This window comes from Pieris brassicae, chromosome 10 (assembly GCF_905147105.1).
Source record: "Pieris brassicae chromosome 10, ilPieBrab1.1, whole genome shotgun sequence".
Classification (NCBI taxonomy): Eukaryota; Metazoa; Arthropoda; class Insecta; order Lepidoptera; family Pieridae; genus Pieris; species Pieris brassicae.
This window is the reverse complement of record NC_059674.1, coordinates 788,327-809,231: the sequence shown is the minus strand read 5'-3', so window position 1 is coordinate 809,231 and position 20,905 is coordinate 788,327. Positions and strand designations below refer to the sequence as shown.

General features: G+C 33.3%; 2 protein-coding genes across 2 annotated transcripts; both read left to right on the top strand.

The window, feature by feature from the left end:
• The first annotated feature begins 5,869 nt into the window (after positions 1-5,869).
• On the top strand, positions 5,870-8,304 carry LOC123715780. Its single transcript, XM_045671075.1, has one exon. It carries the CDS (start codon positions 5,908-5,910, stop codon positions 7,855-7,857), a length of 1,950 nt encoding a protein of 649 aa, XP_045527031.1. The 5' UTR covers positions 5,870-5,907; the 3' UTR covers positions 7,858-8,304.
• Positions 8,305-12,702: 4,398 nt separating this feature from the next.
• On the top strand, positions 12,703-20,802 carry LOC123715339. Its single transcript, XM_045670310.1, has 8 exons — positions 12,703-12,830; positions 13,533-13,656; positions 15,369-15,468; positions 16,453-16,600; positions 16,958-17,050; positions 17,938-18,036; positions 18,757-18,971; positions 20,582-20,802. Exons 1-8 carry the CDS (start codon positions 12,807-12,809, stop codon positions 20,778-20,780), a joined length of 1,002 nt encoding a protein of 333 aa, XP_045526266.1. The 5' UTR covers positions 12,703-12,806; the 3' UTR covers positions 20,781-20,802.
• Positions 20,803-20,905: the final 103 nt, after the last annotated feature.

Below are 20,905 nucleotides of genomic sequence, written 5' to 3'. Positions count from 1 at the left end.
CGAAGTACGATGAAGCATGGCGTCGGTCTCTTGCTTACTCGATTGTAATTATTTTGTAAGTGTCCTTGGCAACAATATTGTACCCGCTCAACTTCAGTTCTGCCACAGATAAATGGCTGGTGGTAGTTTCTCCTTTCGGAAGCCAAGACACATTATGAGTCGCGGCGGAAAGGGTGTGTAGCTGAGAAATATTGTTACGGTCGGATAATATAGCACATTCTTGCAAATTAATTATTATTGTTCCTTACAGTGATCGCTCGAAAGCTCGAAGCCCGTTTAATGTCATCATTCGGTTAATCTAAGTATACAAAAGCGTTGTTATAGGCACTTTACTTATACCTAAGCAGCTATGTTTATAATTGTCATATGTTTTAGAAAAGATAACTCGTAACATACACTGTATAAGGCATTATAATATGTGGAGAACTTTAATAAATAAATAAAGCTTATTTCACACTCTCTCAAATATGTCAAAATATTATCCAAAAGTCAAAGTATCCACGATAAGTTAAGTGATTCGTTTCAAAGTTAATGTACTGTAAGTTTAGTTTGACTAATCGACGGGTGTCCGAGTTTGGTTAACTTTCGACGCCATGTTTTATTCATGAGAATTAACTTTTGCCAGATAACGATTTGATGTAAAAACAATTCAAGTTGTATACGAATCGTAAGTTATGGCTGTTATTTTTATTGTGAATATATCACAAGTTTCGACGTGTTGGAGATTAGTTGTCTGATAGCGGAATGGGGATTGTATTTCTACTTTTTATTTAGGGGAAATATAATAATTCCTTAGTGCAGATAGATTAATTTTATGAATGAAAGAAAATATTAAGAAAATTGCACGAAAACTTAGAAAATTTAAGTATACATAGTTGTCCACTATATTAAGTTATCATGACTTTTGTTACGATAGCATTTTTTTTTTGCATGGCGTTATTACAATTCAAACTTTTTTCATGTAACCTTATGGGGCTTGACATAACATTGACAGAATACTTTCTGCAAATATCGTCAAAGAGGATGTAAGAAAAATTAATATCGTTTTCACATGGCCAAATATGTCGCCAGAAAAACAAACAAAGAATGTTGTATATTATACCAATTCGAAATTCGTAAATATTTCACAGTTAGGACAGGACAACGTCTGTCGGGTCCGCTAGTTAATTATATATAACAAAAGATATACTAAATAAAGATAGATATAAGATATAGCCGAAGTGGTGAATATACATAATATACAACGTATTTTAAACGTAATCACATTTAATTTATATTTAAAGGATATCAGTGCCAATACTAACGTAAAAGTACAAGGAACATGTTAATAATTAAGAAACCCACTTTTCCACACAAACAAATTCAGGTAAAATGTGTCAATCAATTCAAAACCCTTGCAAATTCATTCATACTAGACACCGGTGAAAAGCGGCAAGGGCGTATATTGGCGTGTTAGATCGGTAGGAATCGAATCAAAAGAATACCTACAATCGTGACGAAAATATTTTAGCTAAGTTCACTTATGTCGAAACCGTAACAATTAAGATTATTAGGATTGTTTACTTTTCATTTGTTAAGAAGTGCCGTAAGAATATTTCAATAAATCTAAACTATACCTAATGTGTAAATGTATCTTTGTAATACATTCAATAGGTTCACGTTTAATTAAACTTAATGTTATAACCATATGACTGTGAAAAATCGGCGCGCGACAAGCTATGAAAGTATGAACTAAGTTGGTGACATTAAAAATTTTTATGCATTTTTCAAATTTATTATAATAGTATAACCTATCATAACAATATTGTTAATTAATACGTAATCGTCTTAATAAAATCAAATACAATATTAAGGTAAGAAACTTCTGTTTTTAAGGTTTTTTACTTTTTGCGTCACTTCAGTTTAACGGTTAACTTTTAGTGATGTCTAAGAAAATTATAATTATAGTTAATTGGTGTTTCTATTCCTAGATTATTAAGCTACTACCACTATTTTAACATAACTTATTAATTCATATTGGGTTTTTACAAATCACAACTTCTTCATTCGAAAGACTTAAGATTAATACTAACTAGTAGGTCTAAGGGGTCAAACGGTAAGTACACTAAGTAAGGCAGGATTGGGAATAGATATAAATTTCCTTACTTTGCGAACAATAGCGTAAAGGTTACATTTGCTGCTTTTTAATACGTTTTTAGCATTCTTTTTACAAGAAATCTAAAAAACACGCATTTCGCAAATGTTAATGTGCTATGCTATAAAGCACGCTAAAAAACTGACCGTCAGATTTTTTATCGTTATCTGTGGTTTTAAAAAAGTGCGGTTATTAAAATGGCGTCGCAAGTGAAGTGGACACGGGATCTGACAACTAAATTGTTATCAGAATACGAAAAACATGCCTGCTTATGGGATTCGTGCAGTGAAACTTATAAAAACAAAATTCTTAGAGATAATGCATATGCAGACATTGAAAAAACTTTAAACATAAATATTAATGATGTGAAACTAAAAATTAAGAATATTCCATCTTGTAGCCAATAACTGTGATAAAATTTCCACCGCTTGCAAAATAATTAGAGATTCCATATTTTCTACTTGCTATGCGAGTGCTTTCGTCGCTTTTGAGACAACTTGTGATGAAAATAGCATAACAAACGTATATCGGCATCTTAATTAGCACCCCTTTAGTTTAGCATGCTAAAAAAACCATGCTTATTAGCACGGAATTTATAGCAAATGTAAACCAGCCATTACACAAACGGCAACGTCACTTGGAAAAATTATCAATGGGAACTATCCATTGTATTTTTACTACATAAAATGTGTCTGTCGTAAATAACAAAAAAAACATTATTGTGACCAAACAGTTTAACAGATTTAATTCAAATTTTGAAAATAGTTTCATCATTCAAATAGTTATCATTTTAATATAATTACCTATTAAACACATTGTATATAAAAAGGTTCAAATATTCGTCTATATTGTGTGATGGTGTAAAAGTAAGGATTTGTACGTAAGGGTGTGTATATGTGGTGTACTCATGATTCAAGTGATTAGCACTATGGATATTCTTAATACGCCTTTTAAGCGTACTCCACGATAATAACACAAGGCTTAAATAATGGGCTTTGTATGGCCAACACTGAGTATTTTGGATAGTTCGTTAATTTTTATTTAATTAAGTCAACGCGATGATGTATAGGAGTTTTAGTTTATGAAGGCTGAAGTATGCGTTGTTATGCACCACAAAGATAAACACCATGTGGATCTATCAGCTCGGGGCTATTTTCAAAACCGATCCGATAAATGTTTTGGCTTTTTCTAGACCTTTTATTTTATTATTTATAAGATGTGACTGCACTGATTAACTTGATACTGTATTAATTTTAATAATTTGATGATGTATTGTTTAAAGAATATAGGCATGATGACATAATTGAATGTGTATGATGGTTTACTTCATAAGACAAATTTGCACGCCTTTATTAGTCGCAGAATATGATAAGTTATCATATGTTTGTGCGTATTCATGCAAATAAATATAACGTTTATTAGTAATCCTAACAATCAAATATACAGTATTCATAATAATAATAATTATAATTGTCACTTCCTCAGTATATAGGTATATTTAAATATGTTCGACGTCCTGGTGCACACAACAACTTATTTTCTATTAAAGATTGTATATCAATAAATAAATATAAATAATTGGCTTTTCGTCGATAGTACCGGTGACCGCAGAGCTGGTGCTTGCCTCACTCTACGAATAAGTATCGCAATACATCGCTGTATTGCGTTGGCCACTTGGACCAAACTTTTTAAATTTGTTTCATTTTCTTTTTACTAATTTTTGCAAATAATTTTTGTATTACAATTGCATAAATCTAAGCAGTGACACCAGAAAGTGGCGTAAATCTAATATGAATCTGAAGGGTTATTTAGCACCTCCAAATAGAAAAGCGCTATTGTGACACCGTATCCTTTTATCTGAGTTACGCACGCTCTTACAGTACCGGAAATTTAACTTCGTTAAGAATGAAATATGTAGCGTCGTTATTCCACGGCTTGTTGCTCGAATACTTACATTTCCAACTCGCCTCTAGTTTTCTCATCAGAGCCAGCGGAAATAATTTCAACCGGGACTGAGTTATTACAAAACTCCAATGAGAATAGAGATATGCCCGAATTTATTATAACAACTGGTTTAGATAATGGATTGACTGTTTTTGCAGGCATTTGAGTTTTCATCTTTTGTATTCCTTATTAGTGCAGATTATGCAACGAAGAGCGGTTAGAATCGTCGATGACCAATCCCTCACCGAGCGGCTCGATCCTTTGGCGTTGCGTAGAGATGTGGGGTCACTCTGCATCTTCTACCGCATTTACCATGGAGAGTGTTCAGAGGAGTTGTTCGGATTAATACCTGCAGCTGAGTTTCAGCATCGGACGTCGAGCAAAATACAAAATTCCACCCGTATCACCTCGACGTCCGACCTTCCACTACCGAGCGTTTTTCAAGGCAATTTTTGCCGCGCACCACCGCTATGTGGAACCAGCTGCCCACTGAAGTATTTCCGAACCAATTCGACTTAGGGTCCTTCAAGAAAAGAGCGTACAAATTCTTAAAAGGCTTAAAAGGCTCGCGAGTGCCGGCAACGCCTCTGGCATTGAGAGTGTCCATGGGCGGCGGTATCACTTAACATCAGGTGAGCCTTCTCCCCGTTTGACCCCTATTTTAAAAAAAAAATATGCGACTGGGATCTAGGGATCATTCATTAACACACACGGGCACTTTACGCACGAATCTGCATTGCCACGGACATGTTTGCCCGGGCTCACACTGATGACTGGGCGATACGTCGCAAGAGAACAGCATTACTTTTACGCAGATTGCGAAGCAGACGACTGTACTTTCGCAAGTTGTTTGTCAATTTTTGCGTACGATTGTCGGCTCGGCAATATTTTTGGAACTCAACTGTCACCGAGTTTTACACTAGTCATGTCGAATTTTTTTTCATGAAACATTTCAGTAAATATCTGAATACAATACATACCCTTTTATAGACTGAAATTAAATCTTAAATCTGTATCAGTTGCGACCTCATCCCCAGGGTTTCTGGGTTTCTGCTTAAGGTATAGTGTATATGAATTTAGTTTTATATACGCAGATGAACTTGACTCAACCGGCAAGAAATATTTACGGCTCCTACTGGTTTCAGGGTTCCAAGTACGTCAGGTGAAAATAGTGGGTGGGAAGTATTTAATTAAATCAGGCGGTGGGGTGCGCTTTGCATCACCTCTACTAATCACAGGTAGGCTGTCTACACGTCCATTTAAATGCCGAAAGCGTCTTGCGAATAAGAAAAATGGTTTTTATGGGGCAATAGATTTCGTGGCCCAGTCACTTTGTTATAATTATGAAAAGGAATTATTATGATAAAAAACAGTATAAATGAAATTTTATTGAAAACTAAGATTCTAATTACGAAGAGAAAGTATTCAATAAAGATATATAAAGATATATATTATGACCTATTTCTATAAACAAGTATGTTCTCATGATACTAATGTTACTTGTGTGTGTGTATGCCATCTGTCATCCAAGACCTCAGCGTTTACTTAGCGTACTGTTATTCATTAATAGTACATCAATGTAATTGACTAAAACACTTTGGATCTTTCTGTCAAATTTTCTATAGGCTGGATTCAAAAGAGACATGAGTATTTTAGTTATAACGTTTACGATTTAGAAACCGATTAGTTTACATTTAAAATTTAGTATATTAGAATTAATAAAAAAGAAAATTGACATTGACGTAATATTTCAGTTCATGAAAATTGTATTTTTGAAAATTTTATCTCTACAAAGTATTTTTTAAATAGTATTTAAATAATATCAAAATATGGAATATAATATAGTAAATACTAGGCTTCACGAAAATAGAGTGAGTAGCACGTATGCTGAAATCTATTTAGACGATGAATATTGTGAAAATAAGTTTATTGGTATCAAAGCAGAGGATAAAGCAAATCTGAAAAGAAGGAAATCCATCAAGCAAGATGATATCAGTGATTGGATTTCACCTAGTGATTTACTTATCGGAATAATAGAGTTGAAGCCTCCTTTTACATCAAAAATCAACCGTGGTAGAACTCATGAGGGAATATTGGAAATAGCTAACTCGGTACTAGAACGTGAGCGTGCAAGATTCCTGAAATCTCTCTCTAAGTTGGTACAAGAAAACGATTCATCATGGCAACATATACTTAAACATGAAAGAGAAACGGTTGTCAAAAAGGTAAAGCAAATTTATGACAATATTTACAAACAAAAAAGTAAGATAATGGTAGAAGAAATCTCCAATTTCTATGAACTGACTTTACAAGATTTAGAAGCTCATTTAAGGACTGAGATACAAGCTGTTTTAAGCAGTACTCACGCTTCTATTATATCAAGATTGAATAATGATATTAAACAAAAATTAAAAATTGAAAAGAAGAAACTTGAAGATGTCTTAAGAAAAAGGCTTTTATCGGAAGTTAAGAAAATAAATACATATTATAATTATCTTTTTCGCAATGAAGTTTTTCGAAATGAAACTATTATTTGTCAAGCTCTTCATGAAAGAAACAATGCTATACAAGCTTTTTTAAGGCAGGCAGAGGCTGAAAAATTTACAAGTTCTATGTACGTAATGAGTTTAGAGCGTAAAAAGTGTTTAATAAAAAATTTGCTTTTAAAAAATCACCATGATGCCGAGATTATGCAAAAAATTTCTAAACTTAAGGAGAATCAGGAAATAATTGATTCTTTTAAGGAAAAAGAAATTCCATTTTTTAATATCAATCAAGAGTGGGAAGAAAAGATAACTAAAGTACTACAACTTTTCCTCAAATTTATCGGTTTTTCACTTAAACTATTACCTGAACAATCTACTTTCTTGCTTGATTTAGAGAAAATGGTGGTTTTACAATTGAATGAAATACAGAAATCTCCTGAATATGCACCTTCTCTACTTGTAGATGAAAATGAATTAATAAATTTATTTAAATTTCAAGAATGCGACAATGAACCAACAGTGTGCGATAAAGAGCCATTTATATTAATAGGAGACTTATCAGATCCCATTCCACCATGTTATGGAAGTAGAGAAACGTTAAACTCTGATGTAGAATTACCATTTATTAGACTACAGAGGCAGTATATGTACGCCAGATGTCACGGGTATGAGAACATAAAACAGTACTTAAAGTCCCAAATATGCAGATGTGATAAGTATCCAACTCCATCGCCTTCCCTTGCCGAAGCTATGAGCATAGATGCTGTTCCTGTAGAAGCTAATATTCCAATGAAAACTGAATCTTCGGAAGAACTTTTACTTTGTGAACATTATAGACAACTTCCAGATTGCCCAGCTCGAAAATGTAATGAATTGATTAGACAAGACTCTTTTCCCTTTTTGCCTTTGTATTTAGATTTTACAGAGGAGAATTATAATCGGGTGACGGCAATATTGGGCGAACACCCTGCGAGGGTTGCATCGCCTGATATGATTCAACCAAAAGAAGTAGTTTACAGAGAATTACCGTTTTCTGCGACTAAAGAACCGTATCATACTGTTGAAACACAATACTCTAGTCAAGAAACCATAAGTGATAAAATCCCATATCCTTGCACATGTGCTGTAAGTGGTAACGGAAGCACGTACGAAATTCATTCGACAGTCAAAGAGTCTTCAAGTGATATAAATATGGCGTTGAACAAAAGAAAAATCTCTTTACAACAATTAATGAGAGAACGACCTAATTTGTTGCAATTATTTACGGATGAATCTTATGACATCCAAGTGTAAATGTTTCATGAATGTTTTTGAAATGAGCTCAAATTTAATTTTCTTCTGATTCGTATTCAAAATTACAGTATAAGTGGTTTTGTTTTTCTCATAGTTTTTTTTATAAACAAAATAGTGGTAAAATGAATGAATACTGTCACTGTCATAATTGATTTTAACTATGTATTTAAGACGGAACTGATTTTAATAGCATTTAGTTATATACAACACTCTACCAATCAAATACGAAAAATTGTGTAATTCGAAGTAGTTTCTGATATATAGATAGAAGTCTGTAGGGTATATATATTTAAAAACTCTTCAATTTTATAATACGGTTATTAAAAGCTGATTAACGAAGCCTCCATCACCTGACAGTCAAGAGGATTCTAATTTGTATACCACGCTTTGTAAGGAGATTTAAAACGAAAAATCTTTTTTTTTAACAAATATAATACCGGAACTGAGCATCTTAGTAATGTTATTCTTATAGATCTGAGCCATGCACTAGTTATTTTCGTTCAGTTCATTAAGTTGTAGACAATATATATATATGTTACAGTTAAGACCCAAGTATTTAAATTAAACAGGTGTGAAACGAGAATGTGCTCGAGTTGAGATCACAAATTGCTTGCAATATCCTGGCGGTCCCCATTACATTTGTTCTCGTTTGCTGTGTGTTTATACGTTGTTACATAATAATATTTTTAATTATCATAATAACCTAATAAATATTTTAGTTGTAAATGAAATACATTCGAAGTGAATATTGTCTTTTGTATATGCGAGTTCTAGATATTAAAAATCTTTTTGATTGCGAATGTATGTTTGTATTTAGTCAGTTACAGCAAATTTTTAACGAAGTAACTCAAAAATTTCTGATATATTATCTGATACATATTAATGGTTATAGACAGACTAATATCATATTTTTTGGGAAAAAAAACATATTATTCAAATAAAACTTTGGAGCTCTTTTGAACAATTATCTTTTATATCCTTCAATTTACACATATGTAGGTAGTGTAAATTATATATGTTTAAGCAAGTTCAAGTTTATAAATCAATATAAACATTCTTTTCCTTAATTTTATAATATGTAAGGAAAACAGTGACTGTGATAAGTGGATTTAATTAATCTAAACAATTAACAATTGCAGGAATTTGGGAGGTACATTAAACTGAGTTAAGATTAATGTGGGGAGCGTGTTAACCTTTACACAAATTATTAAGTCATCATTCGTCTTTAGGCGGGTGTTAATGTAGACGGTTTATTACTGAATAAGCAAACACAGACAAAGATAATGTGACTAGCTAAAAATCTCTAATTGTTAAGTGATTCATGTCGTTACTTGATGTGTATTTAGGGATGTTTTTTTATAAGGCAAGAATTAAATAATAATGCTAAGTTCTCTTGTTACTAATTTTAAGTTCTTTTTTTAAATCATTTATTTTACAAAATAATATAATATAATCGCAATATGTTACATTAGAAAAGCGATGTGGTTTGTAAACGTTTGACACTCTCGGTGACGGTTTTATTTTGAAGGATCTTAAGTCGAGTTAGATCGGAAATACTTCAGAGTATGTAGATTTGTTCTATGGGTGTAGATTTCTGTAATTATTAATTTATTGCAAACAGAGCCTTGAACTTACCAGTTACTGTGTTGCAATATCGAGAATTATAGCAAATTTAATATTGCAAACACAGTATATAAACTTACAATATTTTATTTTACGTATTCCATACAATATAATATACAGAAGTGGTACTAGAATTATTTATTAACTGCGACATGTTTGGAAATAACAACGTTATCAAACGTTATTTGAACTCAATTAAAAAAATATTTAAGAAGCCACAGTTTATCTCTCTGAAAAGGGTATAGCCACCAGTTGTTATTGTCCTTTATTGTCTTTGCTATATATTATTGATACATCTCTAATCTATGGTTTTTTAAAATCAGATAAACATCTGTATCGTTCACAGATACAGATGTTTATCTGATTTTAATCGTAATCAATAATATTGTCATATTAATAAAAACTATAAGAAAACACATAGCAGGCCCGGCCCATGTTTAACAATCTCTGCTACAGGATATCTTCTTTAATTTTTATTTATTATTATTTCTATTTTTGCTCTCAATTATCACCTATGTCAAAAGGAAAATCATAAGATGATTATGAAAATATGTCATAGAAAGGATATATATATGTGTGTGAAAATGACGTGAGAACTTAAGGATTCGCAGCGCTAAACCGTATTGAAGTCAGCGTATTGAAGAAGTCGTATTCGTCAAGTATCCGCGAATATGTTTAATGTTTAAAGAACTTTATTTCTCACTACAAAATTGTATTTTATTTACACGAGAAACATTATGTGTATATGTCCCAATTTCAGTTGAGTAGATTCCCTCTATATGTATTTTTTGTAAATACATAATTATGAATTACAATGGATATTAGGAATAAATAAAATAATAATAATAGCAAATTATTTACTAACACAGCAAGGTCTCTAAAACGACTCCACGAAAGGTCTCATGGACTTGCTGAAAACGTTCACCGAGTTATTTTTTGATCACAGTTGTAAATCCGACACAATATTTGAAATATATTTGTTATTATTATACAGAACGTTTAAAATTCCATTGTCATGTTCAATAATTTTAATTAAATATCCATCAAATCGTGAAGTGTAATTCAGTGAATTCCGAACAATATCAGAAGACAGGAAAACTCAGTCACGCATTAATATGGTGACAGATAACATTGATATTTATCTTTGTTTATGGTTAAATTAATATCTTATGCCACTAATAAGCAGCACCAAAGTCATTCTCAAAAAAACGCTCAGCAACGATGCACGTCGAGGTGTGTCATCTGGAGATGGGTGGAATTTCGTATTCTGCTTATCGGAAGGATCAAATTCAGCTTTAGGATAATCTGAACAACTCCTCTGAATACTTTCCGCGGTCAATACGGTAGAAGATGCAGAGTGACACCACATCTCTACGCGACGACAAAGCATCCACCTATTTAAGCGAGCAAGTTTGTTTAAGTTTCATTAGACCAAAGAAAAAAATAGATAAAAAACGACATTTGATCGCATCTTCAATACATTGACATTACAATTATAAATAACAAGTGAATATAGCGAGGTGGAATGTTATGCTAAGTTGACGCTTTCAGTTCCATAATATTGTGTTAAGCCTCTGATATCTGACACGAGTGCAGTCTGAATAAACTTACGAATGTTACTCTTGGCTTAGTGTCGCGTATATGGAAGCTATACCATTTAACAATAATAACCCAGAGACGATCCACCGATTCAAAGTATAATTTAACATAATGTTATAAATCATACATCTTTAAACTTCTAATTTAAATTCAATTATTTTATTCACAGACCTACAATCTCATGTTGTCCATGCGTCAGGTTTTCTCTCTCCCTAAAATATGGCAAGGGGGCCGATGTCTGTGTCTGTCTGTCATACTCGTGAACGGGTGCTACTTGTGGTGACTGGTCGTAGTTGAATTCATGTATGCGGTGATGTTATGGTCCGGTCAATTTAAACATAAAAATAGTGGGAAAATAACAAAAATTCCCGGAAAGCCAAAAATTTGTGGAGAGCTGGGGTTTACCATCATATATAAAGTTTTAAAAATCACAATCGATCCTATGTGTGCCTCAAAAGTTATTCGGGGTCAAAAGTGATTTTTTTTCTCGAAAACGGTAAGTTTTATCAAAAATCGTTTCAAGCTAAAGTTATAGATCTTAAAATTTTCTACGAAAATGTATGTATCATTTTTTCTCTAAGAGTAACCATTCCTGAGATATCAAGTTTGACGATATCCTATGTACCTGCCATGGCTGTACATTTTGTTCACTTATAAGCGTGATGATTACCGATATCGACGGAGTTACGCCCCGAGAGTATTTCCAGACGTAGTCACTCTCTTCTACATTACAGTCATTCGTTTCATAGCAATTAAATAAATCATTGGTGTTACGCCCCGAGAGTATAGCCAGACGTTGGCATTCTCTTTGACTGTTAAGTTGCATGTATTTAGTGCATAGCGGTTAACTTTTCATTATTTTGCTCATATTCTACTGCAATATGCGAGTGGTTAATATAGAGTTAACCAAGAAACCTCTATTATTTTAAGCACCCTGATGACCTAGGAACAGTACAAACAAAACAAAACAAAATTATATTATGTCATGTGTAAAATAAACATACGGAATGCAATAAAGATTTGACTTTGACTTCTAAAATCCCATTATATGAACCAACCTTCTCACAAAGATGGTTAATACGTGCAGAATGTAAACCTGTTAAATGCAATATTGTGAAGAGGGAAATAAAAATTATTATTATTATATTTTCACGATGTATTCTTTATGGTGCTACACCGAGCGAGCGTCAAATTTATAGGTTTTATAGATTAGTCTTACGAGTTTCTTAACAAATTTTATTTATTAATATAAAAAAAATATTTTCTTTCTTTTCTGTTTTTGCCAAGCGTTAGAATAGTTTTCAAATTGGAAACTAATTGTAATTTTTGTAGATTAATAAAAAAAAACACTTATTAAATCTCAATACTTTAATAATTCCCTGTAAGACTAATACGGAGAAGAAATCTTCGTGAAAGACTGAAAATTAACAGCGTATCTCAGAGACAGACGACAAGGAAATTCATACAAACACAATTAAGAAAACTAATCCATATTATAAAATAAGGTTCATTAAATCACAAATACCCATTGGAAACATGATGATTACATTTATTGATCAAACACAAACATAGTTACATTGTACGAAGCAACGTGGGATAACAAATCTAGTAGGCTCATAATGAGTTTAAAGAGACCGAGAAAAATTGTATATATTAAACCATCGAAATATGAAAGTGCTGAATCGATACATACAAATAAAAAATATTGGAAAAACGTTTTTGATGTTATGGATAGAGATCGAATAGAACCTGTAAGTAACAATTCATTTGAAATAGTGTAATACATGTTCTCGTAATGTATTTTGACTAGAGTCTCATGAATTATTTTTCTATATGCATGCAGGTGATCTGCCTTACGCTCTTGATACAAATTGGGATCTAAACTATGTCAAATTCAAATATATTTATAAGCACGGGATTTGGACTTTTTCTTTTCTTAATCTAACCGTGTTAATGAGATACTGGTCTTTTCTCACAAAGATATATATCCTTGTCCAAACAGAGCTGTTTATTGTTGTGTAACCAATGCCGTTTTGAAAATAACACGCTGATCTACTAAGCTAACATTGCCTTAGAAAGAAATCCAACCTTTTCAACCAGCATGTTGAATCTTGTTCATATTGTACGCACTTGCGACCCTTCGGGCAATGAGTATCCATGGGCGGCGGTATCACTTAACATTAGCCTCCTGCCCGTGTGCCTCCTATTACAGGAAGAACAACCCCACATGCACCATCACACAGCCGAACTAGGTAATACTTTGTTAAATACAATTTTTATTGTTTTTTTTTCCTTTCGAATATTTTCATATATGTTATGTATTCCATACTTGGCCATAGCTTTAGTATAATTGTTTTGTTATATATAATTCATGTCAGCTTTATTACGAAATAAATAAATCAAACAACGGCAAATTCTCTCTTCTCGTTTTGTTGAATTTAATTGCGTTTTAGATAAACGAACGAGAAATGGAAGTTTTATCGGAAGCTTTGCCTGAAGACTTATTTGTCAAAGTATGCGGTATTCTTAATATTCACGCGCCTAAAAGCGGTACGGATACAAATATTGAAACTAAAGGTAATTTATAATCATTCGCTGAAGATACATTAAAATTATAATATTTATGAATTTATTTAATTAATACAACAAATACAAATACAACTATTATAAAAAGTATTTATATAAAACAGTCAAAATTATAATATACAGTGGAATGTCTATAACTCGAATGTCAAGGGAATTGCTAAAAAATCGAGTTAAGGAGTTTTCAAATCGTAAAGTCGAATTTGAATAACAATTAAGCTTAAGTTTTATAATAAATATTTTGTACATAATTAAACGAATTACATATTAATATAAATTTAAAATATTTGCAGATTGTTTATATATTAAGCCTCGAACCCGAACATTCATTTTGGATTTCGTTGCTATTATTTCGGGGAATTCCAAGTAAGACGTAAAAAAATCGAATTATGGAGTATAAATATGTATTATCAATACTTCGTAGGGAAATAAATTTGTTTCGAGTTACAAAGTCTAAAGAATTTGAGATACCGCGTACCGCGAAGTGTTCAGCGAAAGGGAATAGCAATTTTTTTAACTTACTGAGGATTTCGACTTAACGAAGTTCGATTTATCGAGTTTCCATTGTATGTATGAATGTAGTGAATAAATTCGCAAAAAATAATTTGAGTGCCATCTAGCGAAACTACGGTGAACTATCAATGCTGTCAATGTCGGCCTGTTTCATAGTATTACAGTTCTTATAAAAGATGGTGTTAGGTACTAATAAACGCTTAAGTCCGAGCCATAATTGCTTACCTAAAGGACATATTCTAACAAGTTATCCAGTAGTCATCCCTTATTCATTCCCATGGTTTAAAATCACCAGAGGTTTTAATTTCGAAGAGAAATTTTGTGTGTAAAAACCAACCTAGGAGGTCAGGCTCTTTCGAATCAATTTTATAGAAAGAATTATGTGCCTGCCTACCATACCTAATACGCTGTTTTGCTGGTAAATATATTTATTTTTTAATTTCTTTTACATTCATGTTTACTATTATTGTCATACATTTTAGAAATAGCCTTTTAACATATACCGTAGATATAGTATAATGTATGATGTGGGAAACTTGAATTGTCAAATGTAAAATCTAGATTTAAGTTTCTGTTTTGTTCTAAGCCATTCAGTACGGTTAATTAACCATTATTACAGATGCAGTTTCGGTAAGCATATATAATTAATTACAATATTCTTTGAGTCTAAGGCATACAATTTTCCTATGCTTACTTCACCGTACTAGTAAGTGTTAAGTGCGCAATTAAAAAACACTCAACACACAATTACCGATGTCATATGTTGGAATCCTTTTGTTTAATACCAAGTTGGCGTTTACGCATCCCCCGCAGACTAAATGCGGCAGGGCTATGTGGGAGTCCATATCAGATACTCTGCTATTCAGAGAACCCTGTGAGGTAAACCCACAAATACCTCCATGGGTACACAACGACCGCATCAAAAAGATCCTCGAGCTCGCTTTCGCAATCATCGGCTTCGATAAAGTGTAGACTACATTCCTTCTACATAGATGTTAGGAGATCCGACCTAAAGTTCTACTTCTCTTCTCCCCTTTCCACCTCTCAAAAGGCTTCTTACGCGCTATCTCTCTCTTTCTGCAGACGCCTAATACATTATTTGCTCGCAGAACGAAAGCATGACACTCCACGCATATGGGAGTCCTATAGACCTAATACGTTTGAGAAATTTAAATTATGTTATCTTACTACAGAAAATCAGCGGAGGATCACGAAACATCCACTTCTATCGAAGCGAAAAACATTCACCGTTAATAGAGAATTAGACTCCGATACTGACGTAGAAATACACAGGTATTTATCTTAATATAGATAACATTATCTTATCCTTATAAGTATAAGATAAATTGTAAAATTATAGGAGCATCTCGTTTGGCAAGTCCTTCAAGATTAATTAAAATACAACATTATACTATCGTTCTGACTCGTTGAATGTAGGATTATTTGGTGTTCATACATACGTCAAAACATAGAAAAAAGCGCTTGAAATCGCAAAAGCAGTTAAGGCCAACTATAAGTCTAGCGAAATGGAATACGCGGGGATAAGCGGGTGAGAGGAGCATAGATAGTTATTGCCTCCTTTACAACGCACTAGATCAAACAATGAGCTTTTTCATTACTTTTTTAAAGCACGAAATTTGAAAAGTATCGTTATATCCGAAATTAAAATTTCGCCGATACCGATATCCGCAAAGCCAAGGTATCGCCGATATATATCGGTACCGAATGCATCCCTAACCTTAACCTTTAGTCAATCTCAAACTCAAAATAACTTTATTTTCTCTACACTTTCTTCCGACCTATCTCCGTTACTCTAAATTGTACTGGTTGCTCGGAAGGCATTCCACGTTATCAGTACAAAATAAATTATTGATCTACAAACAAGTCCTGACACCTGTATGGACTTATGGTTGCCAGCTGTGTGGCTGTACTAGTAATAGTAACATCCAAGTAATCCAACGATTCCAAAACAAAATGCTCAGGGGAATAGTCAAGGCTCCCTGGTACATTCGCAATTACGACCTCCATCGGGACCTTAATATAGAGGACGTCACCACATCAATAAAAAAGACTGCTGGAGCAGATTGTTTGTAAGGCAAAGCAACTATAAATATATGAACTGGAGCAAATCAATACCAAGGATTAGGATCATTTAAATATTCGTCTAATTTATAAAAAGCTTTATTTATTAATTTACTGAGTCCTTTGTGGAAACGATTACGTTCTACGGAAATCCAAACTAAAATAGACTATATTTGTAAACCTATTTCTGAATAGTGTGGTAGAAGATGATGGTCCAAACATCCACCAAGAGTTTCTACGCAAACCCATTCGTGAGCAGATAACGTGGGCAACACGCTACCTGCAACCTGAGCAAGAACACGAGAAGACTCTGGTCAAAAAGGCTGATGATCTTACAAATAGAGTAATTATTTTTCTTTACTTAAACATGTGAAAGCAATCTTCATATTTATTTTAATAGTTAATACACTTCTATAACCACAAATTGTTTATTGTTGGCGTTGATGATGTTGTTCGAAACCTGCAGCTGACATTCATTTTGCGTACCATATGGAACCAGCTGCACACAGAAGTATTTGCAAAGCAATTTAATTTAGGTTCTTCCTCGCATCAGGTGAACCTGTTGGCCCCCTAAAAAAATAACATCGGAAACTTTTGATCGTATCACCTGCTCGTTATAATACCCTTTGCTGTACGTGTAATTGTGCGCAACCGTGGATTCGAATGACCTGAGTTCAGTGGTGTTTTATTATATTTTTAGATTGCAAATCAATTCTGTGATTACATGAAAGAGCTCGGAGGTGACCAGCAGTCGCAATTATTTACTCCGAAAACAATCAAAGAACTTTTTCAGGTAATTATGAAACTATAAAAAAATTGTTATCAGGATTTATGGTAAATCAACAGGTGTTGAAGGTTATCGAATAGGTCATCATACTTTAAACCGTCACCGCTGTCGGTACCATCGTTTCATTAATAGTTTTTTATTTAATTTAACAAGGAGGTTTACACGTATGTAATGTTCGGGGTCGATAGCGGCTTTGACAGGGGCCGTAAACAATGTACACAAGCAGGACAAAAACTAAGTCGTTAGTAATGGACCCACTATTATTATATATATACTAAATCTCCGTATCATAATAATACAAATAATTAACATTAATAAAAATTCAAACAAATTTAAATAGTTTGGCCCCTGTGGCAGTGTACGCTGGCAGCATTTCCTCGCTCGTATTGCTGTATAGATACCGGCAAACATCTTGAACAAATGTTCTTGCCTGCGCAGAAGCGATTTTTAGGTATCACTGGGAGGGAAGGTAGGAGGGGGGCGGGTGGTGGTGCGCGGCGGCGGGAGAGTGACGTGTCGATCGCGTGATTGGGAAACCAGTTGACGTTTGTTATTTGACGCACTTATTCGTTGAGCGAGGCAAGAATCAGCTCTGGTGTCACTAGTATTTTCTACCAGGCGACAACATAAATCTTTAATTAGCACTTGTGCACTTGTACTCCCTAGCTCAAGTGTCTGTAATACAAAAATTAACTTCGTATATTCGAACAGATTATGATAATTCATGGCTACTATTTGTATAAAGCTCGGTTGGATTAGCTTGAAATATAACTTCTTGCACCTTAGCGATTCAAGTCTTCGGGCCGACTAGTCAATTAGACTGGTCTAATATCCTCTTTTAATTCGATGAGCAGTACCAGTCTTAGTCTTTGTTTCTTATTATATATTTTCAGATTGAATTCGATACACACGCAGCCAGAAGTCTCAAAGTTGTACCAAAGGAACTACCTTCAATAAATGAGAGAATCGCCAACGTCACTGGTAATAAAGAGGTAAACAAAACTTTATAACTCTTAAATAAAGGGTACAATCAAACATTGTCGTTATTCAGACAAAAATCCCTGGTTCATTTTATGACAAAATATATAAGCTTTATTAAAACCAGTTTAAATTGAATTAAGTCATATTTGTTCTACTCTTAGAAGTGTTTTTATGTGAATTTTGAATGAACTTTTTGTCGTCGGTCTTGATAAAGAAATGTATGACAATGACGGAGAAGTCTAAAGCCAAGTGTTTAAAATCAATTGAAATGGACCTACCATTTAATTGTTATAATCACCTTGTAGAATATAAGATATCACATTCGGGAAAATAACGCGTTATAATTCATTTTCCTTCCATATATTACCTTATTTTTTAAGAAGCGGTGAGCAATCAATGTAACTCATAATGAGGTTTATGTTTTAGGTTTTTTCCTATTTGAATGTGTTAAATCTTTATAATAAAATATATTTATTATCGAATATAAGATACAGGTATCACTAATTGCACGTCATTATATTTGTATCGCACTCATCGGCAAAGAAGACAGGGTGTAGGCCGAGAGAAAAAGCCGTTAAAATCGATGTGTATGTGTATAACATTTGTGAAGTGATGTTTTCATTAAAAATTAACTTATAAATAAATAAACGCCTAGTATCCTATGACCATAATTATACAGCAATAGATGCTGTTAAATATTAGATAACTTAAAAATTACACTAAATCTACAGAAATCCCGCTATGCAGCCCTCGACCGAGAGATATCGAAGGATATAAAAGCAGAGAGCCGTGCCAATTATGTCAAATGCTTCGAACGTTCACTACCACGACGTGACCAATGGCGTACACCAGTGAACGACACGAAAAACCAGTGGAAGTCGGCACGCCACGTGCCTAAGGACCTCGTCACATTGAAGACTGTCTGGGAAGGGATCACAAACTTAAGGTATACACCCACTTTTCAACGTATTGTTGATGTCGACGAAAACAGTATATTTATTTTAAAGAGTAGTGCAAAAGTACTGGAGCGATGTTTGCTATTTTTTTCAAGCCTTTCAAGAAATATTAGCCTTTTTTTTCAATTGCCATTGCAGGTACATAAGAAAGTTTTGAATTTATAAGCTTCTGATTTAAAAAAATAATAGAAACTTTATTCATAGAAGAAAAAGAAGAACTTTATTGTAGGTATAGTAAAATGCACTAGGATTCCCTATGTTGTGGGCAGCCAATCCCTTCCTTTTAACATATATACTGTATTTACCTTTATGATGTCTACATAAGACAAATTTATATATATACTAATTTTACGCAATAAGAATATTTTCTGTATCAGCATAGGACAGGTTGACAAGATATTCTTTGAGATTTTTCTAAGTGTATGTAATGTGAGTTTTGAAATGTTAGTGATAATTTTGTTTTTAAGGAAGTGGTTAAAGATGAAAGGGCCTCGGAAGGAAAGAAATTACGTTTTTTTTTAGGTATATATAGGTTTTTGTTTCAAAAAAAGTCTGCATATTGATATCAAGTATAATTGTCTGACATTTAAATGCTTTGTTTCTTGGACAATTTTGAAGTTGAGTATCGGAAAGGTTTCCAATAGGATTTTTAAGAATGGCACGTTTGGTGCGCTCAATTTTCAGTATTGGAGACAAAGCAGCTCCATCCCTAACGATATGCAGTATGATAATATCGACTGGCATAACGCAGTATACACTATCTTCATTGTATGTGGATCAGAAGCGTTTGAAAACATCAAATAGGTTGTGACAAAATTTGTATATCGCTAGTCCCACCACTAATAATTGTGTAAATTAGTCAGTGGTAAATGGTAAATAGTTGTGAGAAGTTTAAGTTAGTGTTAGAACTTATCAAACACAAGAAGACATTAAGTGTGAATGCGTGAGAAACAAAACTCGTACTCGTAGTACGTGGATTTTAAACTGTGTTTACTTAGATTTGAATAGCATGTTTATGTTAGATGAAATTAAATGATGAAAACTGACTCGATGGACATTTTCAGCTTTCTTGCATTATTATATTTCTATTTATGTATTTACATTTTATATGTGCTGCGATATTGCGGGCTACTCGTTTGTGAGAAAGTTGCACAAATCTGGTTAGCGCTTGATTTCTACAGTTCTTGTGTACACACGCGTATATTTTCTAATATATTTTCTGAAGTTTGCATGTGTATGTGATGTTTGAAGGCATAAAAAAATAAAACAAATATACAAATAAAATAAATATTAATAAATAAACTATTCCTATAGCCTTTATAAGAAATATTGTCTTTGACAACCATAGACGCTTCGAGCAGTCTTGCGTTAGCCAATTTGTGTTGTCCAACTTGTATATATGAAGGCTTTTTTTATGTAATAGGAGGCAACCGGATTTAACAGCAGTTAACTGATACCGTCCCCATGGACACTAACATTGCCAGAAGCTTCGGAAGTGCCGGCATTTTAAGAATTGATACGCTCTTTTCCTGATAGACCCTAAGTCGAATTGGTTCGGAAATACTTCATGCTTATTTGACGTGTCAACTATTTTTTTCAGAAGCGTAAAGGAATACTGCCGTTGGATGATTGAGCACCCTGAGCATCGTCGAGCGCCGTATTTGAGCAGTCTTGGAATGTTCGACCGAGCAGTACTTGATGCAAGGCTCACAGTTGAATTGAATGAACCAAATATAGATGCACCAGCTCCTATTGAGCATATACGTCAACGACTTTCAGATTTAATGGAGCCAAATTGATAATAAATATATACTTTCATTATTATTTTAATAATTTGTTAGTAATCAATAATTTAACTTATTAGCGTGAAGGCTTCAAGGGCGTCGCCAAAAGACAGGGGGGACGGGAAAGGTAGGTTAACGCT

Coding starts and splice junctions, on each gene's coding strand:
- LOC123715339 (XM_045670310.1), top strand. CDS start 12,807: ATGGATAGAGATCGAATAGAACCT. Junction 17,051..17,937: donor CAATCAAAGAACTTTTTCAG/GTAATTATGAAA, acceptor ATATATTTTCAG/ATTGAATTCGATACACACGC. Junction 18,972..20,581: donor GAAGGGATCACAAACTTAAG/GTATACACCCAC, acceptor TATTTTTTTCAG/AAGCGTAAAGGAATACTGCC.
- LOC123715780 (XM_045671075.1), top strand. CDS start 5,908: ATGGAATATAATATAGTAAATACTAGGCTTCACGAAAATAGAGTGAGT.